The sequence below is a fragment of the Megachile rotundata genome, chromosome 2 (genome assembly GCF_050947335.1).
Source record: "Megachile rotundata isolate GNS110a chromosome 2, iyMegRotu1, whole genome shotgun sequence".
NCBI classification, from domain to species: Eukaryota; Metazoa; Arthropoda; class Insecta; order Hymenoptera; family Megachilidae; genus Megachile; species Megachile rotundata.
This window is the reverse complement of record NC_134984.1, coordinates 18,871,450-18,898,885: the sequence shown is the minus strand read 5'-3', so window position 1 is coordinate 18,898,885 and position 27,436 is coordinate 18,871,450. Positions and strand designations below refer to the sequence as shown.

General features: G+C 35.9%; 1 protein-coding gene across 3 annotated transcripts in view; it reads right to left on the bottom strand.

The window, feature by feature from the left end:
* Positions 1 to 584: 584 nt before the first annotated feature.
* Nhe2 (Na[+]/H[+] hydrogen exchanger 2) overlaps positions 585 to 27,436 on the bottom strand; it is a 54,195-nt gene continuing 27,343 nt past the window's right edge. For 2 of the 3 annotated variants that reach the window (XM_012288179.2, XM_012288189.2), the window contains 11 exons: positions 22,256 to 22,345; positions 21,667 to 21,737; positions 18,689 to 18,904; positions 17,310 to 17,445; positions 15,423 to 15,563; positions 15,264 to 15,333; positions 15,074 to 15,178; positions 14,756 to 14,857; positions 13,639 to 13,800; positions 11,214 to 11,372; positions 585 to 9,825 (listed from right to left, as the gene is read on the bottom strand). In XM_012288179.2, coding sequence (XP_012143569.2) covers positions 9,572 to 9,825; positions 11,214 to 11,372; positions 13,639 to 13,800; positions 14,756 to 14,857; positions 15,074 to 15,178; positions 15,264 to 15,333; positions 15,423 to 15,563; positions 17,310 to 17,445; positions 18,689 to 18,904; positions 21,667 to 21,737; positions 22,256 to 22,345 — 1,506 coding nt within the window. In that variant the 3' untranslated portion in view covers positions 585 to 9,571. The remainder of the gene's footprint in view (positions 9,826 to 11,213; positions 11,373 to 13,638; positions 13,801 to 14,755; positions 14,858 to 15,073; positions 15,179 to 15,263; positions 15,334 to 15,422; positions 15,564 to 17,309; positions 17,446 to 18,688; positions 18,905 to 21,666; positions 21,738 to 22,255; positions 22,346 to 27,436) is intronic. The other variant, XM_012288184.2, reaches the window with a different exon arrangement.

Sequence of the window (27,436 nt, the reverse complement as noted above, 5' to 3'; positions counted from 1 at the left end):
ATCACTTTACTATTCCCGGTGTAATTAACGCGACGACGTTGATCAGTCGTTTCAAGCTCACTTTGCGTCTAAAATCATATCTGAGCTTCAGTTATGCTCTCTTCTTTAGTAAGTCTTTAATCTTCGTCTCTGCAAGATCCACTGATTAAAGGAGCTTTTATAAAACATGATACATTTTAGGGTAAAATTGAAGTTCGAGGATAATTTTTTGTAACGAGGTATTTAAGGTTGTCACTAATTAAATAGTTTTTAAATAGCTAAGTTAAACCTTCTGCAGTAAAAATAATATATTAACCTTGATAAAATTAATCGAATAAAATTTGCATTTCCTTATTGGAAATTTTAGCTGCAGAGCAAACATAGTAAATTTAAAACCAAGTTTATATTAAATTTAAAACCAGGTTCATAATAAATTTAAAACCAGGTTCATAGTAAATTTAAAACCAAGTTCATATTAAATTTATACTATAATTTTTTTGCAAGTCGTAATAAGTAAGAAGAGGTGAATTTAAGTAATAAAAGTTTGCAGAGAAATAATGACGTTAAGGGAACCAGGATATTTTCCAAGGTAATCAAGAGCCCCGTTCTTTTTTACGAAATAAACATTTATTTTAACAAATCAACAGCATAAAGACTAACGTCTAGAGTCTAGCCCGACGTTTCATCCGACCTAGGTAACTAGAGGCCGCCAGGAATTATATTGCGCGAAGGGAAATTTCGAACTCGTTCGAGATTTTTACGAAAATTGAAATCTGTCTCCTCTTCGGTTTCAAGCACGCGGCAATCGAACTAGGTGTGCGTGAAAAAATTGCGATCTAAAACAGTGATGGCACTTCTGGGCATTTGGGCATTTTGGCAATTTTAAAATTTGGGAATTTGGGGATTTGGGGATTTGGGAATTTTAGGGGTTTTAGGGATTCCGGAGATATGGGAATTTGGGGGTTTGGGAATTTCAGGGATTTTAGGGATTTTGGGGATTTTGGAGATTTGGGAATTAGGGGATTTGGGGATTTGGAGATTTAGGGATTTGGGAATTTGGAGATTTGGGAATTAGGGGATTTGGGGATTTGGAGATTTAGGGATTTGGGGGATTTGGGAGATTTGGGATTTGGGGGATTTGGGAGATTTGGGAATTTGAGAATTTGAGAATTTGGAAATTTGGGAATTTGGGAATTTGGGAATTTGGGAATTTGGGGATTTAAGGATTTGACGTTTTGAAATTTCGGGATTTGCAAATTTGGGGATTCGAGGATTCGAGAACGTGGGAATTTGGGGTTTGTGGATTTGGGAACGTGGAAATTTGGGAATTTGAGTATTTAAGAACGTGGAAATTTCAGAATTTGAAAATTAGGGGATTCGCGGATTTGGGAGCGTGGAAATTTGGAAATTTGGAAATTCGGAAATTTAGAAATTCTCAACTTGAGGAATTAGAAACTTGAGGGATTCGGAACGTCAGCAACTCTCAACTTGAAGGCCTCAGAAATTTAAAACTTCAAGAATTCCGAAATCCAAAAACTTAGAAATACCATTTTACAAATTCTCAGAATTTCCAAATTTCCAAATTCTCCAACCGCCCCAACTCTCAAATTTCCCAACCTCCCATTTTCCATCTCAAAACTTTCAAATTCTCAAATAATCCCACCACAATCCACCGTTCGCCATTTGCCCTGACCAGTTGTCCATCACTCCCCTAAAAGTCCAAAATAAAAGTCGCAACAAACCTATGTATAATTGACAAGAGACACGATTCGCATCCACGATATCCGAAAAACATCACTCACAATTTTTAACTTTCTCACAAAATCGTTCTAAACAAAATTGCACACCATCAAAGGCTATCCAAAATTGCACCATAACTATACAAACAGATTCTATTTGAAGCCTGACAATTCGTTGACCTCGTTCCAAAAGAGACAGTGCTTTTCACAGTAAAATATCAGAACTCGATACAGTTTTTTCGAACAACCATAATTGGTTTATTTTGAAAGTGGTGTAAATTCGTTTGCATGAACATACATTATTTTAGTTGAATCACCTAAAACAAATTTGTAATAATTTCGCAATAACTTTGTAATAACTTTGTAATAACTTTGTAATAATTTCTTAATAATTTTTTAATAATAATTTGTAATAATTTTGTAATAACTTTGTAATAATTTCTTAATAATTTTTTAACAATAATTTGTAATAATATTGTAATAATAATTTTTAATAATAAAAATTTGTATAATCAAATTGACCAATCAGTAAAAAAATTGCTGAAGTCTTGATGTAATTAACCTAAATTTTTTCATTGACATATATGCTAACTTTTAATTTTCTCAAAATAAATGAAAATGCACCACTTTCAAAATAATTCTTGTTCTTTTACTATAATAGTTCTAGCATCGATTCCACGTGTTTCAATAAGAAGAACATTCTTATCATACGTTCAAAGGAATCTGACGAGCGACTTCTGAAACGCAATGCACGATAAATTTATATTTACACTACGATGAGATTACTTCTCGTCGACTTAGAGTACTATGGGTATCGTGACTCGATTTCCAAAAGTCGCTCACTATGATTAACGAGGAACAAACAAACGTCTGAACTTTCTTATTTCCACGCGTGAAATCGTTTCGCTGATTTAACCCTTTGCACTCTTAGTCGAGGGTGGCTCGACATTAAATTTCTTTTGAATCTTACAAATAATTCAAATAAACTGGTTGAATATGTGTATTTTCATTTATTTACTAGTTATAATAATTTATTATTATTCACTAGTTGTAATAAATGAAAAATGTATTTGTCACGTACTTTGCACTGTCACAATACATTTTATCGACAACCCCTTTCTTGATCCATTTTGTAAATCAAAGAGTTGGCTGCTGAAAGAAACTAAAGAGTGCAAAGAGTTAAACTTGCTCTTTGTAATCTTGTGCATAGAATCTAGATATATCTAGACATATCTAGACACTCAAAAGTATTCAGATAATATCTGAATATAATATTGTTATTTCAGAATATTCAGATATTATTTTAATCAAAGTATTTAAATATTATTTCAACTAAAGCTTTAACTTGAACAACGTAGCAATTTAATAAAAGTCGTCTACGTTTTCCTTAATTCTTAGCTGAATAAAATAATTCCATTGATCTTCTCTAGTTACTCAAGTTCGTGGGACTATCACATTTTCGACCAATTTATTTTATTCTAAACGATTAACACCCTCGCTGCGTGTACCATGAACTATTAATGTTAATATTGGTATTGAGGGTAAATATTGACAGTATTATTTTTATACGTTATTTGTTTTATACGCGTATAAAATGCTGAGTTGTTTTGGACGAGGTTCTCACTATTTGGCCATTTTGGGCAAATTTGAGGACCTAAGGCAGAGATGTAAGTTGAACATTTGGTAGTTTGAAGATTTGAAGATATGGAGAATTTGGGGATTTGGGGAATTTGAGGAATTTGAGGAATTTGGGGAATTTGGAGATTTAAGGAATTTGGAGATTTGGGGATTTTAGGGATTTGGGAAATTTGGGGATTTGGAGATTTGGGTATTTGGGAATTTGAAGATTTGGGGACTTTAGGGATTTTGGGAATTTGGGAATTTGGAGATTTGGGGAATTTGAGGAATTTCGGGATTTGGGGAATTTGGGGAATTTGAGGAATTTGAGGAATTTGAGGAATTTGAGGAATTTGGGGATTTGGAGATTTGGGTATTTGGGAATTTGAAGATTTGTGGACTTTAGGGATTTGGGGAATTTGGGAATTTGGAGATTTGGGGAATCTGAGGAATTTTGGGATTTGGGGAATTTGGGGAATTTGAGGAATTTGTGGAATTTGAGGAATTTGGTAAATTTTGGGAATTTGGAGATTTGGGTATTTGGAAATTTGAAGATTTGGGGACATTAGGGATTTGGGGAATTTGGGGAATTTGAGGAATTTGAGGAATTTGAGGAATTTGAGGAATTTGGGAAATTTTGGGAATTTGGGGATTTGGAGATTTGGGTATTTGGGAATTTGAAGATTTGTGGACTTTAGGGATTTGGGGAATTTGGGAATTTGGAGATTTGGGGAATCTGAGGAATTTGGGGATTTGGGGAATTTGGGGAATTTGAGGAATTTGTGGAATTTGAGGAATTTGAGGAATTTGGTAAATTTTGGGAATTTGGAGATTTGGGTATTTGAGAATTTGAAGATTTGGGGACTTCAGGGATTTGGGGAATTTGGGAATTTGGAGATTTGGGGAATTTGAGGAATTTGGGGATTTTCTAATGAAAGAATTTGAGAATTTGGGATTTGGGAGTTTGAGGATTTTAATGTTTTGGACTTAGATATTTGGGACATTTGTAATTTGGGGACTTAAGAATTTAGGAAATTTATGAATTTGGGGATTTAAAAGTTTAGGACTTGAACATTTGGGACATTTGCAATTTAGGAACTTAAGTATTTAGGAACTTAGAATTTTGAAGATGTGAGAGTTTGAAGATTTAAACGTTTGGTACTTGGACATTTGGGACACTTGCAAATTTAGCAATTAAAAAATTTAAGGATTTAGGAATTTAAACATTACACCTATGAATAGTTAGTTTTGACTAACGCATCTGACAAATTGTACGGCAAAGGCTCAATAACTCATATAAAATATCCATGATCTGTCATTTTGACGAGTCTCGTAAATCCAGTGTATTAACACCAGATGTAAAAATGTGAAAGCTTAACTATTTCAAGATTAAAATTTTCACCTCCACAAATCACCTCCTGAATACCTTCAAATCCCCAACCCAAAACTTCCAAAACAAATATCTGGAAATTTCGAATTTCCAAAGAGTAAAATTTTCAAAGTTTAGCGTGTTAAGTTAGCACGTGTTCCACGATCCGCAGCGAACGCGTTAACCTTATACGGGTCGGTGTATCTTTCAATTCCTTAAGCACATAAGTTTCAGTTGCCCTGGAAAATCCTTCAATTCTCATAAAAACCCGAATTCTATAGTTTCCCTTAGCACCAACCATTGGTTGCACACAAACACACGCACACATGTACACACACGCGCACTCTGACACACCGATGTTCCTGTTTTCTTCGTCTCGTGTCCGATAAATGATTGTAATAATAGTCGTCGCGATAACTTGCTACGAATCTCTCGCTAAGAAAAGTTTCTTATCCTTATTTCTTGTTTTTTTTCTTGGTTTTATGTACATATAGAGTGGTATCAACGCGTTAGATACTGACCTACGACATCTTTTCGCGGTTGCTTTTCTACTTGAGACTCTTATTTCGTAACTTGTTTAATCAGTTAATTAGTTAGTTAATTATTAGTAATCGTTTAAAGCCGTACTTAAAGGGAGGAGCGTTTTAACAACTTCCACGTGTTCGCGAAAACGATCCACGGTAGGACGTCCATTTTTACAATCTATACTCGTACATGGTGTTCCATTACGACATTTTTATCGTTTTTAATAATTATGGGACATCTTCATTTTTTAAAATATAGTTAGCGTTCAATTATTTTAGCAAGCATGGTCTCTTTGGTTTTTTAAAATTAAGTTGATTCCATTTCTTAAATAAAGTAATAAATACTTTATATTTTAGAGAAACTGCGTTACAAAATGGCTGTTATTAAATTGACTCAATTTCTTAAATAAAGTAATAAATACTTTATATTTTAGAGAAACAAGGTCCTCAATAAAATAAAAATAACACACAAATTCACTTTCTTTGTGTAATTATAATTTACCAATATATTCTGTAAAATTTCTGTGAGGTTCCATGAGGGCCATTCTCTGCATTACAAAATGGTCGCCATTAAATTGACTCAATTTCTTAAATAAAGTAATAAATACTTTATATTTTAAAGAAACAAGGTCCTCAATAAAATAAAAATAACACACAAATTCACTTTCTTTGTGTAATTATAATTTACCAATATATTCTGTAAAATTTCTGTGAGGTTCCATGAGGGCCATTCTCTGCATTACAAAATGGCCGCCATTAAATTGACTCAATTTCTAAATAAAGTAATAAATACTTTATATTTTAAAGAAACAGGGTCCTCAATAAAATAAAAATAACACACAAATTCACTTTCTCTGTGTAATTAAAATTTACCAATATATTGTGTAAAATTTCTGTGAGGTTCCGTGAGAGCCATTCTCTGCATTACAAAATGGCCGCAATTAAATTGATTCAATTTCTAAATAAAGCAATAAATACCTTATATTTTAGAGAAACAAGGTCCTAAATAAAATAAAAATAACACACAAATTCACTTTCTTTGTGTAATTATAATTTACCAATATATTCTGTAAAATTTCTGTAAGGTTCCGTGAGGGCCATCCTCTGCATTACAAAATGGCCGCCATTGCGAGACCCAATTCAAGTAATCCATAAAATTATAATTAAAAATCAAATGCATCAATAAGTACCGCAATTTAGTTTATTTAGTTTAGTCAAATAATAAGAAAATTAAATTTTGCTTAAATAAAGTATTACCTTTAACATAATTTATTTTCGAAAATTCTCGTTAAAATTGTTTTTCGAAAGTTAATCATAACGAGACACTCTGTACGAGTATAATTATCGAGCTCGATATATCTCGAGCCTTGATATACATTTTCAGAGATCCATCTCGAGGGCATTTGAAAAGGTCACGCTATTGGTCGTCGAAAGCATGATTTCAGGTTAGGTAATATCCGTTTCCAGGCGGGAAACGATCTAGCGTAAGTTTGTACATTGGATATGGTATTTTTTTGTTTACTCGAAAGGAAAGTTCGCAAGAATCTGGTGGAAAAATAAGGTGAGCACTGCTTCGAAAGCGACTCGATAAGTTAACCCTCCGGTTTCTACGTCTCCTCTGGAAACATGTACACGCAAGAAGGTGCAGAGTTGCAGCTAGGATACATCTAGGAATCTTAAGGCCACGATACCGAGTCATGAGCGATCGCAGATAAGTCGTCCCTCAGGAAACGTACGCTGAGAAATACAATATTATAGGAAAGTGGTGTGCTCGCGTTGGTGCACCCATGTTCTCTCGCTTTCAGCACGCAGAAAGCAACGCAGCGACGAAAATCGACATAACCGTTGCCCACCTATCCACTCTCATCCTTTACTACTCTCAATTGTCTCCATTGGCGTAACTAGGACATTTCGGGGAAGTTTCCTTGATCGCCGCGCGTTATATTGCAATTTTGGAGGCTCTGATCTGGTCGTTTGGGGATTTGGGGATTTCAGGGTTTCAGAATTTGGGGATTTAGGGATTTCAGGGTTTCAGAATCTGGGGATTTAGGGATATCAAGGTTTCAGAATTTGGGGACTTAGTAATTTAGGGATTTTGGGGATTTCTGGGGTTAGGAATTCGAGGATTTAGGAATTTCTGGGTTTCAGTATTTGGGGATTTGGGGATTTCAGGGTTTCAGAATTTGGGGATTTAGGGATTTCAGGGTTTCAGAATTTGGGGATTTAGGGATCTCAAGTTTTCAGAATTTGGGGACTTAGGAATTTAGGGATTTTGGGGATTTCTGGGGTTAGGAATTTGGGGATTTGGGAATTTCTGGGTTTCAGTATTTGGGGATTTGGGGATTTCAGGGTTTCAGAATTTGGGGACTAGGGAATTTGGGGATTTTGGGGATTTTGGAGATTTCTAGGTTTCAGAATTTGCGGATTTGGAGAATTCTGGATTTCAGAATTTGGAGATTTGGGGATTTGGGAATTTGGGAATTTGGGAACTTGGGGATTTGGGGATTTGTGAATTTGGGGATTTTGAGATTTGGGAATTTGGAGATTTGGAAATCTAGGGATTTGGAGATCTCTCCTTAGGAAACTAAGGAATTAGAAACCCTGGAAATTTGGGGATTCACGAATCTAGGGATTTTATAAATCCCAGAAATTAAAAATTGGGGAACTAGGGAATTTAGAGGTCTTGGAAATTTGTACTTTGGAGACTAGAATAATTATGAATCCTGCAAACCTAGAATTTGGGAATTTTCAAATATCTTGAAAAGTTGGAGATTTAGAAATTTAGAAATTAAAGAATCCAGAAACTTGAATATTTCAGAATCTAATAACTTGCAAATTTCAAAATTTGATAACTTGTGAATTGAACTTGAAATTTTTTATATTCGCATACTTAAAGAATTTTTAAAAGTTTAAAAATCCACTAGATTTTGAAAGTGTACAAATTTCAGAAATTTTCAACTTCTAAATATTTGCGAAATTTGCCATTCCTTGATAAATCTACCAATTTGAAAATTTACCAATTTGAAAATTTACCAATTTGAAAATTTACCAATTTGAAAATTTACCAATTTGAAAATTTACTAATTTAAAATTTAGTCAATTTGAAAAATTTGCAAATCTATCACACCCCAGTTACGCCAATTTTTTGAAGGAAGCATCGAAACTTAATTACTTGAAAGATCCTCCGAATGGTCGGAATTCACCAGCGTCAGTCGTGCACGGAGGATTAAGTTTAAAAAAATATCTTTCTCTCTCTCTCTCTCTCTCGCTCTTTATCACTCATCATCAAAAAGGATTCACACGATCATCGAGTATCAAAAAATGAACGCAACCTTGACTCCACCTAATCTCGTTCACACTCGAGTCTTCCGTTTTTTGTTTCTTTTTTATAATCGCACCGATTTTTAATTCACGTAATCAAGCGAGAAAATATTCTTCACGGAGGCTAACTATGAAAAAACGATCCGAAACGACTCGTTTTCTGCGTGCGAATGAAAGCATCGGTAGTCAAAACGAGGATACTTTCCTTCATCGTGGTCCTACGAGGAGAGCTCGTTCGGTCAAATAATTCGAGGGAATACTCCTCTTTTGCCGAATTCGTTTTCAGTGGCTTATCGTAGCGATCTTAGAAAACTCTTTCGTGAAAATTTCTAACTCCAAATAGGTAGTTCTACCCACAAAGTCTATTTTAAAATTTCTAAAACAGATACAAAATTTCTTGGACTCTTCGCAAGATTACATTCTTTGTTAAATTCTTCGAAATCGTCTTTCGAAAGTTTCGATGGTGAAATTCAATTTCAAAGAAATTGAAAAATTTCTTTGTGCAAATTTATTATTTCGTACAATATTTGGTCAAATTTCTGGAGATATTTTCTTACATTACATGACAGCAATTAATTTCTTGAAATGTTATAAATTTATAGTTTAGAATATTATTATATTATTCAAACTTGTCTTGAAATTTTCATATTAATAGCAAAAATAATTTTGCTTCGAAATTTTTATACACTTCAAGTATTTACGTTAATAATATTTCATGAAATATAATATTTCATATTCATGAAATATTTCACATTCATGAAATATTTTACATTTATGAAATATTTCACATAATTGAAAGGAATCCACATCTTTCTCGGAGTCGAAATTTTCTTTGTTGAAAGGTTTCCGGTCTAAAGATCGCTCGATCGCCACTGAAAACGAGTAACATTCGATCAGACAGGGGCACTGGGTCGTCGAAGGAGCGTCGAGAGCAAGGAGCGTCGCGGAGGTCGTTTCCAAGGTCGTCGAAGACGCCGTTCAACGTCCGCGTAGGATGTCTGCCCCTTGGCGACCTCCAGGGGTCAAGCTTTCTCTTCCTCCTCGTCGATTTCCTCGGAAGATTCCGAAGACGATGTGATGAGCGCGGTCGAGAGACTCGGAACCTGGGCTGAATACGGGAACGAGCTGTTTCGGAGCCTTTGGGGATGATTCCAACACTCTGGCAACGAGTGCGAGCCGTCTTCTGTTGCTTTGTCTGATTGGAATTGTTCCATTGAACCCAGCTCCATCATGGATACCCTTCTGGTTGGGGCTTTCCTTCCGTCTGCAAGGTAAACTGTTCATTTAATTTTTAAATGTGTTTTTATTTAGTGCTGTATGGTTAGGTGATTAATCATTCTTTTAGGTTATTGAATATGTTTAGACTGTTGTCTTTAAGTATAGTTATAATTATTTTTTGGTTTGGTAAATTTAATTTGTGTAGATGGGGATGAATGTGGATATACTTGAAAATGGATGTATTTGAAGATAGAGTATAATAGATTGGTTTATAAGGAAATGTATGTACTTGAAGACAGATATTAATTTATAAGAAAATATGTATACTTGAAGACAGGTATTAATTTATAAGAAAATGTATATACTTGAAGACAGATATTAATTTATAAGAAAATATGTATGCTTGAAGACACATATTAATGTACAAGAAAATAGTTACACTCTAAGTGTTAACCTAACCTATCTTTTAACAGCTGCACCAGATATAATCACTATCATAATATTAAAATAAATAACAAAGCTTCAAATGTTAAACATACTTTGATTTTAGCAATCAATTATGCAAATTGTAATTAATAATGAACTCAAACAAGTTGCAAGGCAAATATGATTTTTATTATACTTGAATTATGTGTGCATCATGAGTGACTCGATATAATGCATTAATTTATAAGAAATATCTGTATAAAATTTACAAAAGAAATAAGTTCTATGAGAAACAAATTTATGCAATTATACCAGTGAACACATTTAGCATTTATATCAGCACTAGACATTTTAAACTTGCTCAAACATTCACCCTCTTAAAGTCACCCTCTAAATGCTTCATTTTCATGTATTTTAACAGTGTTCCATTTCGTTAAATAATTTTACAAGTCCTCATTTAATCAGGTTCACAGTGAGGTTCACAGTGAGGTTCATAATGAGGTTTACAATGAGGTTCACAATGAAGTTCACAATGAGATTCACAATGAGGTTCACAGTGAGGTTCACAATGAGGTTCACAATGATGTTCACAATGAGATTCATAATGAGGTTCACAATGAGATTCACAATGAGGTTCACAATGAGATTCACAGTGAGGTTCACAGTGAGATTCACAATGAGGTTCACAATGAGATTCACAGTGAGGTTCACAGTGAGGTTCACAATGAGATTCACAATGATGTTCACAATGAGGTTCACAATGAGGTTCACAATGAGATTCACAATGAGGTTCACAATGAAAAGAAGTGTTAAAAGACCTCCCAAACCAAAGACACATTTTTGGGCAATTAATTGAAATACCTAGAAGCATAGAATGTTCGTCTTAATCAGTAAATGGGTGTACTTTAGATGGTCGAATAAATACAGTGAAGTGGTTAAAGTTCTCTCGAGCGATACCGAAACATATATTCCCGTTTAGTCAGCTTCGATTTTCCACTCGAGAAGAATGTTTGTACTCACTTGAGGTATTCGTGGGTGAGTCTGTCTGCTCTGTTTCCGTCAACGTGTACTCGTCATGCTCGTCTACGGTTTCCTGGCAATCCATACTGTCTGCAGTGCAAACACTGTCGCGTCGGAATAGACCAATCACGGACTGGATCTTCGGCTGCTCGATTCCACCTTTGATTATAAGAACGTAATTAAGACATTTGGTAGATGGCTGTGGGTGCTTTGTTTGATCTTCTGAAATGATACCTTTGTTGGTTTTTTAATCCCTCAAATTTCCAAGAGTTCAGTTTCCAAATTTTGCAATTTTTAACTCTTCAAATTTTCAAGCGTTCAGTTTTCAAATTTTGCAATTTTTAACTCTTCAAATTTTCAAGCATTCAGTTTTCAAATTTTGCAATTTTTGACCCTTCAAATTTCCAAGCGCCCAGTTTCCAAATTTTGCAATTTTTGACCCCTCAAATTTCCAAGCGCCCAATTTCCAAATTTTGCAATTTCTAACCCCCCAAATTTCCAAGCTTCCAATTTCCAAATTTTGCAATTTCTAACCCCCCAAATTTCCAAGCGCCCAATTTCCAAATTTTGCAATTTCTAACCCCTCAAATTTCTAAGCGCCCAATTTCCAAATTTTGTAATTTCTAACCCCCCAAATTTCCAAGCGCCCAGTTCCCAAATTTTGCAATTTTCAACCCCCCAAATTCTCAAGCGCCCAGTTCCCAAATTTGTGAATTTCCAAATGCCCAAATCCCTAATTTTTAGATTTCTATATTTCCCAATCTCTAAGTCTCCAAATCCCCAAATCCTCCAATCCCTAAACCCCCAAATCTCTAAATCCTCCAATCCCCGAATCCCCATTTATTGATTCAACAGCTACCAAACATATTTCATTTCAGACGATCAAATACCAGAAAGAGCCAGTACACCATAGAAGAGGTGGAACACAGATGCTCGTGAAAGAACATGGCAATAGAAAGAGATGCTGGGGTGGAAAGAATTCAGTAGCATTTCCGGTGTGATGCACAGCTAGTCGTATAATGGTGGGTGCATGTGCGTGTGTGTACGCGTGAGCTTCAAAGGGGATTGGGTAACCCAAAATCGAAGAGAAAACAGAAGAAATAAAACGACAGAGAAGTCTGAACAACTTGATGAGTAACATTTACATGTTCTCTGGCCGGAAGTCCGGGGTTTGTATCCTCCGAGCTCGTTAAGCTGGCTTCGCTTCACAAATACAGGTCTCCTGTAAAGCAGCGTTTTTTATCGTTTACGTTTTTTGTTATTAAACCTCTGTCGACCACAGTAACAACAAATTATTGACCATATTTTAACAACAAATATTTTTAAGAGAGATGGGACTTCTGTGTAAAAACTGGAAGAAATAAAATTGATGCAATAAAAAAATTTTATGGAGTTTTCTTATAAGAAAGGTGAAAGATTAAACTTTTTCTTCTGTACAAATATTATAAGAACAGCAGAAAATTGTTGTTATTAGACAACTAATTATAGCTGCCTCCATTAGGAAGTTTTAATACTGGTATTTTTATTATGAACAAAAGAGACTTCTTTGTAAAATTAGAAAAATAAAATTGTTTAAAAAAAAGTTTATGGAGTCTTCTTACAAAAAAGATGTAAGATTTAATTTTCTCTTCTGAACAAATATTATAGAAAGAGTAGAAAATTGTTGTTATTAGACAACTAATTATAGCTGCCTCCATTAGGAAGTTTTAACACTGATATTTTTATTATGAACAAAAGAGACTTCTTTGTAAAATTAGAAAAAATAAAATTGTTTAAAAAAAAGTTTATGCAGTCTTCTTACAAAAAAGATGTAAGATTTAATTTTCTCTTCTGAACAAATATTATAGAAAGAGTAGAAAATTGTTGTTAGACGACCATAATGGACTTCTAACAGTGAGTATTTTTATTATGAACATCGTTAAACAAATATAAATTTGTCAGAATTGTGACATGATTTGATGACATAAAATTGATGAAAAGTCAAATTGGAAAACAGAGCTGCAACGCAGAGAACACCTGAAACAACGCGTCAAAATTTAGAGTCGCCATTTTGTGTAACACGAAAGGATTACCCAAACCCCGTCGAATGTGTAACTTTAGAGTAAGTGTCAGAAATTCTATAGAGTGTCAGATAAAAATGGTTCAACTGTTTCCCAACTTGCTGACTTTCTTCTAAAAGACTCTTTCGATAAAATATCTTTTTAATAATTTTAATTGCAGACTATACATAATTGCTTTAAGCTAAATTATTTAAACAGTGTAAGTATTTAAATCTTTTAACATTTAAATCATCATTTTTGAAACACTCTATAAATTCCCAAAGTGTCTGTTTTTAATAGTGTAAGGAGATGTTACTATACTCAGTAAACTACATAGCTCCATTGGTGAGATGGATTTACTCGTGATAAAACGTTGCTAATTATACCTAAAAATGTTGCAGATGGAGAACTGTACGCCAGATATTCCTTGTTGGAGCACCAAGCAGGAAACTCGTTTTGTTTGACGGGGTGTCCGGATTCGTAGTCGTCCTCCCTTTTCCAGGGTAGCATGGTCTCTGTGGCTGTGGGGGTTGTCACCCTGTAGCACTCTGCAATTTTATAGAAAAATATAAAAGTACATGTACATGTTTTATATGTTAAGTGTATAAACATGTTCATATGTTAAGTATATAAACATGTTTATATGTTAAGCATATGTATAAACATATTTTATATATGTTAAGTATATAAACATGTTTAAGTTAAGACACATATATTAATTATATAAACATGTTTCATATGTTAAGTATACTTGACATGTTCATATGTTAAGCATATGTATAAACATGTTTGTATGTTAAGTATATAAACATGTTTTATATGTTAAGTATACTTGACATGTTCATATGTTAAGCATATGTATAAACATATTTTATATGTTAAGTATATAAACATGTTTAAGTTAGCACACATATGTTAATTATATAAACATGTTTTATATGTTAAGTATATTTGACATGTTCATATGTTAAGTATATGTATAAACATGTTTGTATGTTAATTATATAAACATGTTTTATATGTTAAGTATACTTGACATGTTCATATGTTAAGCATATGTATAAACATGTTTATATGTTAAGTATATAAACATGTTTTATATGTTAAGTATACTTGACATGTTCATATGTTAAGCATATGTATAAACATATTTTATATGTTAAGTATATAAACATGTTCAAGTTAGCACACATATGTTAATTATATAAACATGTTTTATATGTTAAGTACACAAACATGTTTAAGTTAGCTCACATATGTTAAGCATATAAACATGTCAACACATAAAGTACACAAACATGTCAACATATCTCAAATACATGAAAAACAAACAAAAAGTAAGTCTGCAAAAATAGAGAAGGGCGTTCAAACATCAAGGAACTCGCACTAATTGCCAGTAGCCGTAAAACTTCAATCGAAGTTTAAATCGTCATCGAAAACCCGAACAGTTAATTCCTTCAAGTTAACGAAAATCGATACGACAGAAAAAAGATGAGAACTCACCGTCCCTACCGAGTTTCATGTCAGGATCGTCGGTATTGATGGTGTCCATTGACGTGGTGGTGGTCGCGCCATGATGGTTCTCCGCGTTCACGTTCGACGAGTCTGCGGATAAAGAAGTTCCATGAATCGAACGAAAAATTAGTTCCTTTGGCCATAGAAGATCGCCGCGAATCTAAATCTGAATACACCGCGGTAGCGATGATTCTTCAAAGGCCGTTTGAATAGCGCGAAAATTCGTGCGGAAAGTTGGTTCGTAACGAGCCAGAACTTCCCCCGATGAGAATCGGCTAGGTAAAAAAAAAAAAATTCACTGCTTACCGGAAGTACGAGCCGTGAAAGTTATCGCAGAGTCCCAGTCCTCTTTGCTGGAAGGCTTTGAGGTGTCCCCGTTCTCCAGCTCGTACAGAACCCCGTTGATGTAATCTGCGACCAATTAAAATTCACCTGGTGAAACGAGCCTTTGCCCGTCGGTGCCCTCGGGCATCGATTATTCTTTCGGCAAAATTACCTTGGGTGAACAACTTCGTCGAGCCGTTCTGCTGGAACTCCGGGAAACTCACGTGATTCTGTTTGCCGTCCTGCGAACACGGGCACGGGTTTTTAATTACGAGTTTGCTTTAATTGCAAATCGCCAAAGAAAATGAGGCACTGAATACGGGATTCTTACTTTGAGCAATTTTTTGCTGCGCTTGTGACGATGCTTGTGCTCCCCCATCATTCGACGGATGTTCATGTGCATCTTGTAATTGACTTGGGTTGACAGGTCGCGATCGTTCACGGCGTGTCGACTGTAGCTTAAACGACGGTGCTGCAAAATTTTATATTCAGCTCTTTTTTCATGTTTTTCTACTGTCTTTGTAGTTAGACTAGTATTTAGTAGTTTGGCTAGTACTTGGTAGTTAGACTAGTACTTGGTAGTTAGACTAGTACTTGGTAGTTAGACTAGTATTTAGTAGTTAGATTAGTACTTGGTAGTTAGACTAGTATTTGGTAGTTAGACTAGTATTTGGTAGTTAGACTAGTACTCAGTAGTTAGACTAGTACTCAGTAGTTAGACTAGCACTCCGTAGTTAGACTAGTACTTGGTAGTTAGGCTAGTACTTGGTAGTTAGACTAGTATTTAGTAGTTAGATTAGTACTTGGTAGTTAGACTAGTATTTGGTAGTTAGACTAGTACTTGGTAGTTAGACTAGTACTTGGTAGTTAGACTAGTACTTGGTAGTTAGACTAGTATTTAGTAGTTAGATTAGTACTTGGTAGTTAGACTAGTATTTGGTAGTTAGACTAGTATTTGGTAGTTAGACTAGTACTCAGTAGTTAGACTAGTACTCAGTAGTTAGACTAGCACTCCGTAGTTAGACTAGTACTTGGTAGTTAGGCTAGTACTTGGTAGTTAGACTAGTATTTAGTAGTTAGATTAGTACTTGGTAGTTAGACTAGTATTTGGTAGTTAGACTAGTACTTGGTAGTTAGACTAGTACTTGGTAGTTAGACTAGTACTTGGTAGTTAGACTAGTATTTGGTAGTTAGACTAGTACTTAGTAGTTAGACTAGTACTCAGTAGTTAGTCTAGTACTCAATAGTTAGACTAGCACTCCGTAGTTAGACTAGTACTCAGTAGTTAGACTAGTACTTGGTAGTTAGACTAGTATTTAGTAGTTAGATTAGTACTTGGTAGTTAGACTAGTATTTGGTAGTTAGACTAGTACTTGGTAGTTAGACTAGTACTTGGTAGTTAGACTAGTACTTGGTAGTTAGACTAGTATTTGGTAGTTAGACTAGTACTCAGTAGTTAGTCTAGTACTCAATAGTTAGACTAGTACTCAGTGGTTAGTCTAGTACTCAGTGGTTAAACTAGTACTCAGTGGTTAGACTAGTACTTGGTAGTTAGACTAATACTTAGTAGTTAGACTAGTACATAGTAGTTAGACTAGTACATAGCAGTTAGACTACTACTTACTAGTTAGATTAGTACTTAGTAGTTAAACTAGTATAACGTGATTGCTGTCAGGGAAAATTAACGGAGAGAATGTACCCTTTATTTGGACGTTGTATGAGTCTCTTTCACACATACATTTACAGCAGAATTTTGTCATATTAATGTGTGAGTAGCCGAAAATACTGCAAATTCCCCAAATTCCTACATCTCTGTTGGTAACATAAGTGTCCACATACAACGCGTAGCCATAGATGTCATAACTCTACCTTGACCAAGGGTACAGAGGTCCTAATATAATATAACAACGAGCCCCAATATAACTTTTATAAATCCCATAATCAACAGTGCCTTTCACACTAAAATCCCGAATAAAGAAAAATGAAATCTAACGTAAATGAAATCTAATGTAAATGAAATTTACTTATAAATGAAATATCCTTATAAATCTAATATACAAAATAGTGAAATAGAGTAACTATATTTGACTGGCGCGTTATATTGGATCATCCAAGAGAAGGATATCGACAAGCAAGATTTTGCAACGAGGCGATATCTCCTAAACATTCCTCGTCAGCAAACACGTTCACGGTCTCCAGCTCAGCGCGACTTTCTTACCCTCTTGTAAGGTTTGCAAAGTTCCTCGGCCAATAAGTGGTGGATCCTGGCGTCCGTCAAGTCCTTCTTGGAAGGGTTGTACTCCAGCTCTTGGAGATCAATATTCCAGCCCGTTTCGAGCTGGCTGCAACTTGGACTGGAAGGAGAAAGAATGAGACTGCATTTTATGACGGGCTGCCACTTCAAGATCGATACTCTGCCTCGAGTTGCCTTTGCCGTTCAATCCAGATACATGCAACACGGACTTATCTTTTCCTGCCGTTGCTCGAAAAGTACCCTTTCGTGGATTTATTTCATTCACATTTTTAAGTAAAACTTCAGAGACTGTAACTTGATTAATTCTTGCATGTGTAATTATTACTATGTGTAACAATTCATACGTTCGATTTAATATTTCGTTAAAAATGACAGAGCTTGTTGGTCAATATGTACAAATGTTTTATGCATACAGCAATTAACGTTTATTATTCGTGGATGAAATAGATACAGGGTTTATAACAAATCTAGTAAACAGATTTGCAGACAGCGGTGAACAGACTTGTACAAATTTAGCGGTAGGTTTATGCAGATTTAGTTGTGAACAGATTTAATCAGATTTGCTACTGGATTTAATGCAATGCAGGGATGTAATTTAACCCATTACATGTGTGCATTATTCTATCCTCTCTTTTGTAAATGATTTTTGTCCCAATCTAACAGATGGAAATTTTTATTAAAGTTAAAATTTTGTTTCAAGTTTTGTATTCATATTTTCAACCTTTCAAATGTTGCAGTCTTTAAATATAATTTTTAGGGGATATTTCAATGGCTAATTTAACTCGTTTCAAGTATACTCTGCTTCATTTTATTCTGAAGCTAAATTCTCGTGAATAACAATCGAGTAACATTGTCAGAGCTTCGTTATACGTCTATCTCGCTAATTAAAATTTGTGAAGAAACGCAACGGTAAAACAAATTGCAGCGTCATACAAAGAAATTGTTAAGCAACCGCGACGAATGGAGACACACGACGTCGGGTAAAATAAGATTATTTGACGTTGCAGTCGCGTCATTTCCATGGCGTTAATTATAGAATTAAGCGAAGCAGAAGAGTAGGGTTTGTAGCGACGTCAGATTGAACGCGAATGAAAAAGAATCCGGTTCAGCGTTTTGTCCTGTCCTCGACAGAAAACTTTCTCTATAATTAATATGTCTTCTACGGAGGATCGAGAGAGGACGCGATGCACCTGTTGTGATCAAAGGAACATTCTTTGCCGTTTCCTATTGTGCCGGTAAACAGGTCAAGTACGAGCGAGATAATTCAGTGGTGCACGGATCGTGGAGCAACGAAAAAAGGACCGGGACGAACAGGGAATAGCGAAGAAACGAAAACACCGTACCTTCCATTGAATTGTCCCGTGTTGCTGTAGTTGCGGAATATCGCGGACATGCTTTCAGTGCCGCTGATATTGCCGATGGTGGACGCGTTCCTCCTGATGTAATCCATGGCGTCTTTCATAGCGAGTTTCGAGTACGTTTCCAATATCTTCGGTTCGGCGCCGTAGTGGTTTCTCACCAAATACGGTCGAATAAATTTGTTATCGAACCGCTTGAATCTAAAAAGGAAAATAATCTATACGTATTGTGTGAAAAATTTATCGACAAATATTTCTTGAGATTCATTTTATTCTGATGTGAACATTTCACTAATGCTTCTAAGGAATTTTCTTTTAACTGGGTAATCAGATATGTTACACGTTAAAATTACAAATCGCAATGTGTTTAATTGCAAGACAGGGAATTGCTAAGGATTGATATATCGCAGATGGAATTGCCATGGTTTCAATTACTGTTCGATAGATCACCATAAATTGTTGCAGGTGCAATTCTCACGTAATGTAACTGCGATGCGTGGAATTGCGACACATTAAAATTACAACGTGTGGAATTGCATTGTACAGAAATCACAATATATGGAATTACGACTAACCGAAACCACAACGCATGGAATTGCGAGGCACCACAGTAATTACGCGTGGAATTGCAATTAACCGATGTCACAACGCGTGGAATTGCAACGTATCGAAAGCACAATAGGTAGAATTGCAGTCCATTGAAATGACAACGCGTGGAATTGCATTGTACCGAAATCACAACACATGGAATTACAACTAACCGGAACCACAACGCATGGAATTGCGAGGCACCACAGTAATTACGCGTGGAATTGCAATTAACCGATGTCACAACGCGTGGAATTGCAACGTACCGAAAGCACAATACATGGAATTGCAGTCCATTGAAATGACAACGCGTGGAATTGCAATGAATCGATACCATAACGCATGGAACTGCGATGTTGCAAACTTACAAGGCGCCGAATTGCAGCGCACTGAAATCACAACGCGTGGAATTGCAACACATTGACACCACAACGCGTGGAATTGCAACGCATTGCAATCGCACCGCGTGAAATTGCGACGATTTTAAAATTGCAATTCGTGGAATTGCAACGTACCCAAATTGCAACGTGTGGAATTGCCACATACTGAGATCATAGCGCATGGAATTGCTATGAACCGGAATTCTTACGCGTGGAATTGCGACGAATTAAAAATTACAATTCGTGGAATTGCAACGTACCCAGATTGCAACGCGTGGAATTGCCACGCACCGAAATCATAGCGCATGGAATTGCCATGAACTGAAATTCTTACGCGTGGAATTGCGAGGCGCTGGAATTTCCATGTATGGAATTGCGTCGATTTAAAATTGTTGCGGATGGAATTGCCGTGTGCTGAACTAATAAGAGTGGAATTGCAGCGTGTACAATCAGTACCAGTGGAATTGTTACGCGTTAAAATTTCCCCCTATGGACTTGCTACAAATCGAACAGCAATATACCTCCATATTCAGAAAGATAAATATGGCAGTTCCTTCCTAGTATCTCTCTAATTACCGAGAGACTTGATTAAGAAAATAATTAAAAAGGATAATAAAACGATCGCATAATATATCTCCTCGCGATAACTAGAGAAATGATGTATCTCCGAGAAACAGTGAAATTTAAACGAGCCAGGATGCGAATTCGCGTGAAAAGCGAACAGCGCAAATCCATCAACGATTTATCAACGTTATACTCAACGTTGCAGGCAACGCTCGAGCAACATGCGCCCCCACTATTCATCCACCTGATTATAATCTATTATTATAGTCGAATTTAGTACCCATTCAGATCATACGTGTCCCTCGAGAGCATTTTGAGCATCTCGTGAAACGTATGTATCCCAGTAGAGGTGTAAGGGTTAATAAATCTAGCAACTAGCACGCGAAAACTTATGCTCTATCTTTTAACACGTTTATGTGCCTCGCGTGTCGTTTCATAGTGCGAATTATTCATAGACGAATTGCCAAGATTCTGAAAATTTGGGGATGGGGTGGAAACATTTGGGAATTTGGGTATTTGGAAATTTCGGGATTTAGGGGTTAGAAAGTTGGAGAATTTAGGTGGTTGGACATTTGAGGATTTAGGGGTGGGAAAGTTGAGGAATTTAGGTATTTGGACATTTGGAGATTTGGGGGAGGGAAATAGGGAAACTTAGGTATTTGGACGTTTGAGGAATTGGAGGTTGGGAAGTTGGGAAATTTAGGTATTTGGACATTTGAGGATTTGGGGGTGGGAAATGGGGAAATTTAGATATTTGGACATTTGAGGATTTGGGGGTGTGAAAGTTGGGAAATTTAGGTATTTAGACACTTGAGGATTTGGAGGTTGGAAAGTTGGGAAATTTAGGTAGTCAGACACTTCAGGATTTGGGGGTGGGAAATGGGGAAATTTAGATATTTGGACACTTGAGGATTTGGGGGTGTGAAAGTTGGGAAATTTAGGTAGTCAGACACTTCAGGATTTGGGGGTGGGAAATGGGGAAATTTAGATATTTGGACACTTGAGGATTTGGGGGTGTGAAAGTTGGGGAATTTAGGTTCTTAGACATTTGAAAATTTGAGGATTTAAGGATTCATGGATTTGAGGATTCGTGGATTTGAAGATTTGAAAGTTTAGTGATTAAAGGATTTGTGGATTTGGATATTTGAGAATTTAACAAATTTAAAAATGTGGGGATTTGAAAAGGGGCTTCATACATATGAGGACATATGATTCCAAGGATTTAGAAGTCGGACAAAATTTATAAATTTGACAAGTGTACATGTAGTCAAACAAATCCTAAATGAAAAAACTACCAGAACCCAGATTACAGAGTTCAAAAATCGCCCAACTCATAAATCAGAAGTATCACGATTTAGGCCAGCCGGAACCCACGACCTTACCCGTAGCTTAACCTAGAATTCCCCGAACGATAGAAATAAATATACGTACTTGTCTCGTACGTGGTAATTTCCGTGTTTGCCTAGAATGTCTTCGATGCCGGCCATCACGTGGTCCATTATCTGAAAAACGTGTACGCCATATTCCTTTAGCTGGAGCTCATTATTTCCGTTTTAGCCGGCACGTATAACACGCGTACATATCCGCGTCGCGAAAAAAAAAATTGAAACCAGAGTATCACGAAGAAACACGGTCTTATTTACTGGGCCATTGTTCTTCTCCCGACACGTTCATTTACAGAAGGGCACCCCAGGTGAAAATCAATGCGATCCTTGCACGCGCTCGCTCGCGACGAATTATTGATTGCATCGTGGACCTATTATTCTTTTTTTCCTTCTCCTATTTTCTTCCATACATATATATCTTTTTTTTTCCCTCTCGATATTTACTTTAACGATAACAGCGTGCGGCCTCTGTAATTTATACAACGTTCGCGGTTATACGACCTTCTTTGTGTTCGCCTGCCGTATTTTTATTAAACGATCGATCCTTCGTTCTCGCATGAAATACCCTCGAAATCTAGCTCGTTACGCTCGATCGCGTTGCAGGATATGCACACGGGGACGAATAGCACACGTACCCGTTCGTGAATCCTTTCGTTCATGGTCGGTTTCTTCCTTTCAGCCCTCTTCACGTTCAGGATCTCCACCAGAGGTTTGATCGAGATACCCTGAAAGCAGAGTGTTCTGATAGCTCTGGATGCTCATTGCCGGAGAACGTGAGCGGAATAACAAATAGATCGTCCACGCTTTATTGTAACCTTCATATTTTACACTGCGATCATTTTTTATTTAGCTATTCAGCACGATTGCTATTAATCATTCCGAAGAGCTTCGTTGCTCCCGTTGTACTTTGTTGGAGCGCCAGTGTCACTTTGTACTGCCTGTCTATTTGAAATTTGCATGTTTCTACATTTTTAAGCTACTGTATTGTATTTCTGTTTCGTATAATACACGTAAGAAGATCACGTTTATTATTGTTCATCAAAATTATTGACAATGAGTATTTATAGGTATATAGGTAAATAAATGAGGAAATATTAATAACATAGAGAAAGTTGAACTTTAAGGTTGAAATATTATTAAGGCATCTAACCCTTATATTTAAGGGCAAATTTAATTAATAAAAAAACTGAAATATTTTTAAAATTCACTCATCTAACCCCTACATTTAAGGGTAAATTTAATAATTAAAAAAATTGAAATATTCTTAAAAATCACTCATCTAACCCCTGCATTTAAGGGCTAATTTAATAAATAAAAAAATTGAAATATTCTTAAGAATCACTCATCTAACCCCTACATTTAAGAGTAAATTTAATAATTAAAAAAATTGAAATATTCTTAAAAATCACTCATCTAACCCCTGCATTTAAGGGCTAATTTAATAAATAAAAAAAATTGAAATATTGTTAAGAATCACTCATCTAACCCCTACATTTAAGGGTAAATTTAATAATTAAAAAAATTGAAATATTCTTCAAAATCACTCATCTAACCCCTGCATTTAAGGGTAAATTTAATAATTAAACAAACTGAAATATTCTTAAAAATCACTCATCTACCCCCTCTATTTAAGGGTAAATTTAATTAATAAAAAAACTGAAATATTCTTAAAAATCAATCATCTAACCCTTACATTTAAGGGCAAATTTAATAAATAAAAAAATTGATATATTCTTAAAAATCACTCATCTAACCCCTACATTTAAGGGTAAATTTAATAATTAAAAAAATTGAAATATTCTTAAAAATTACTCATCTAACCCCTACATTTAAGGGTAAATTTAATAATTAAAAAAACTGAAATATTCTTAAAAATCACTCCATAAATTTTGCCCCAAAAAAGTTTCTTAATATACGAACTCGTTCATGTGAAGTTTCAAAGTCTCTAAATACGAAACCTTGTAAATCCGATATTAGTTCGCACAGAATTTGTAAGAATGTTTTCTTCGCCGAGATTTCTTGGCGCACTTAAGCATGCATATTTCGCACATAAATTTCCCGTGGTAGTTCTCCTATATTCCCACAAAATTAGACGCAACCCCTGATGCAACGTAAAACTAAGATTATGCTAAACGATCCTCTAAGCAAGTTAAACATATTCCCGTAGGATAGTAAATTTAACTCTGAACTATCGCGGTAAAGTTCAAATGATCCATGCTGATCTTTCAAAGCGTCGTGTGTCTACCGCATTAGAACAGACGTTAATTAGAAACTGCGTGTTCGACGTTCTTAGCCGGATGTTGGGCTTCGAACCATAACGATTTTAACTTTTTCTTTACAGGGCGTACTTCCGTGGGTGATCGATAAAATGCTTGATGAAACTTTCGAATGTTGCGACAAACTTTTTTATCAGGAATTTTGGGATTTTGGGTTTTGAGGATGAAGGGACTTAGGAGTAGAGATATTTGTAGGGAATTGGGGAATTTTCAAGGTGGGGAATTAAGGAATCGGGGAATTAACAAGGTAGGGAATTAAGAAATTGGAGAATTAACAAGGTGGGGAATTAAGGAATTGGAGAATTAACAAGGTGGGGAATTAAGAAATTGGAGAATTAACAAGGTGGGGAATTAAGGAATCGGGGAATTAACAAGGTGGGGAATTAAGGAATTGGAGAATTAATAAGGTGGGGAATTAAGGAATTCGAGAATTAACAAGGTGGGGAATTAAGGAATCGGGGAATTAGGGAATCGGGGAATTAGGGAATCGGGGAATTAGGGAATCGGGGAATTAGGGAATCGGGGAATTAGGGAATCGGTGAATTAGGGAATCGGGGAATTAGGGAATCGGGGAATTAGGGAATCGGGGAATTAGGGAATCGGGGAATTAGGGAATCGGTGAATTAGGGAATCGGGGAATTAGGGAATCGGGGAATTAGGGAATCGGGGAATTAGGGAATCAGGGAATTAGGGAATCAGGGAATTAGGGATTTAGAAATTTAGGGATTTTGGGATCTAGGGATTCGTGAGATCTAGGGATTCGTGGGATCTAGGGATTCGTGGGATCTATGGATTCGTGGGATCTATGGATTCGTGGGATCTATGGATTCGTGGGATCTATGGATTCATTGGATCTAGGTATTCGTTGGATCTAGGTATTCGTTGGATCTAGGTATTCGTGGGATCTAGGGACTCGTGGAATCTAGGTATTCGTGGGATCTAGGGACTCGTGGAATCTAGGTATTCGTGGAATCTAGGGATTTTGGGATCTTGGGATCTAGAGATCTAGGGATACTAAAAATTGAAGTTATCGTAATCTAGGAATATTTGAATTTAGACACTAAGACCTAGGGATACTGTAAATTGAGAATATAGAAAATTTGATCGAATCTTGAAACTTTTACATCTTGAAATTCTAAGATTTGAGAATTTTTGAAGTTAGTGCTTCAAAAATTGTGAAAACTTAAAAACTCATTATTTTAATAATCTGAAGATCAAAAAATATATTATATATTTATATATATAAATTTTCAGTAAAAGATATCCCAACAAACATTCCACCCCATTCAACGCAATATAACCTAACAAAAATATGACCATGCCCTTAAAAAGAAAATTTTCCCATCTGTCGATTTCATATAACATCAATTCTGAAAGGTTACAGTATCCGTTCCGACTAGTATCCCATTCATCCGCGAAAGTAAAACGAAGTTTATATTATTAACACATCTATTACCACCCCAAGTTTGATACGATAGCAATCTCCGTATAATACTCAATTCTCATCGTCCGTGTCATAACACTTGACTGATGCATTATTAAAAAGAATCTACCCGGTTCGAGGTAGATCCATCACAATCAAGGGAAACGCAATTAACCGTGCGATAAAAGTTTCATATATATTTAGCAAAGAAAACCAGCGAAACGTTCGGTTGTTAAACAAAACGGCCGCCATTAATTTCGACTTTTCACGTGAGCCCGAAAGAATCGTTCGCGTATAAATTGGAGGGAACCCGCGAACGAAACTGCAATCAACTGTTCTACGCACATGTTCATTATGCAAAAACATTTGCGCCTGGCCATTTCATTCACGGGCTAAATTAAGATTAAAGCCCCATTCATAACACCGTTCACCCTCGTTTTACTACATAATTTATCAGCAATCCCCCCTGCTCCTTTTCTCCGGAAACTGTTCGCTTTAATTCCCGCTTTTACAGGATGGAATTAAATCGAATCTGAATAAAAACAAAAAATAAAAACCGACCGGCAAATAAAAGTGGTAGCTTAATTAGACTGCGAAAGATTGAAGAGTCACGGACGATAAAAGGGAATGAAAAAACAGAGCTACTTCGTCCCGAAGGCGCGTCCTGTTTGCGAACGTCCACGATCGAACCTCCATTAATTCTAAAAACACCATCGACTTTGTCGCGCAATCGATCGGAAACTCGATGCTGATGGCGTTCCTGAACACGCTTCGCAACGTCGGCTAGATACGAACGATAACTTACATGCTAAACGCTTCTGCTGTTGGGAAACAACGTCAACTTTCTCGAGGAACTTGTAAAAAACTACTTTGATGGCTTGTCAGAACGGTAGCACGATTCTTCGTTGCTAATTTTCCTAATTTTCCAATTCCCCAATTTTCTAATTTCCCAATCTCAGAATTTCATAATTTCCCAATTTCCCATTTTCCCCATTTCCCAATTTCCCAATTTCCCAATTTCCCAATTTCCCCATTCCCCAATTTTCCAATTTCCCCATTTTCCCCATTTTCCCAATATCCCAATTTCCAAATTCCCCAATTTTCAAATTTCCCAATTTCTCAATTTCTCAATTTCTCAATTTCCCAATTTCCCATTCCCCAATTTCCCCAATTTCCCCAATTTCCCAATTTCCCAATTTCCCAATTTCTCAATTTCTCAATTTCCCCATTCCCCAATTTCCCAATTTCTCAATTTCCCCATTCCCCAATTTCCCAATTTCTCAATTTCCCCATTTTCCTAATATCCCAATTTCTCAATTCCCCCAATCCCCAATTTCCCAATTTTCCAATTTCCCAATTTCCCCATTCGCCAATTTTCCAATTTCCCCATTTTCCCAATTTCTCAATTTCCCCATTTTCCCAATATCCCAATTTCCAAATTCCCCAATTTTCTAATTTCCCAATTTCTCAATTTCTCAATTTCCCAATTTCCCATTCCCCAATTTCCCCAATTTCCCAATTTCCCAATTTCCCAATTTCCCAATTTCTCAATTTCTCAATTTCCCCATTCCCCAATTTCCCAATTTCTCAATTTCCCCATTCCCCAATTTCCCAATTTCTCAATTTCCCCATTTTCCTAATATCCCAATTTCTCAATTCCCCCAATCCCCAATTTCCCAATTTCCCCATTCGCCAATTTTCCAATTTCCCCATTTTCCCAATTTCTCAATTTCCCCATTTCCCAATATCCCAATTTCCAAATTCCCCAATTTTCTAATTTCCCAATTTCTCAATTTCCCCATTCCCCAATTTCCCCAATTTCCCAATTTCCCAATTTCCCAATTTCCCAATTTCCCACTTTCCCATTTTCCCATTTTCCCAATATCCCACTTTTTCAATTTCCTCATTCCCTAATTCCCCAATTCCCCAATTTCCCCATTTTCCCAACATCCTAATTTTCCAATTTCCCAATTTCCCAATTTCCTAGTTTCTCAATTTCTCAATTTTGCAATTTTCAAATTTTCCCAATTTCCAATGCCCACATTGTCCAATTCCCACATTGTCCAGTTCCCACATTGCCTAATCCTCACATCGTCCAATTCCCATATTGTCCAATT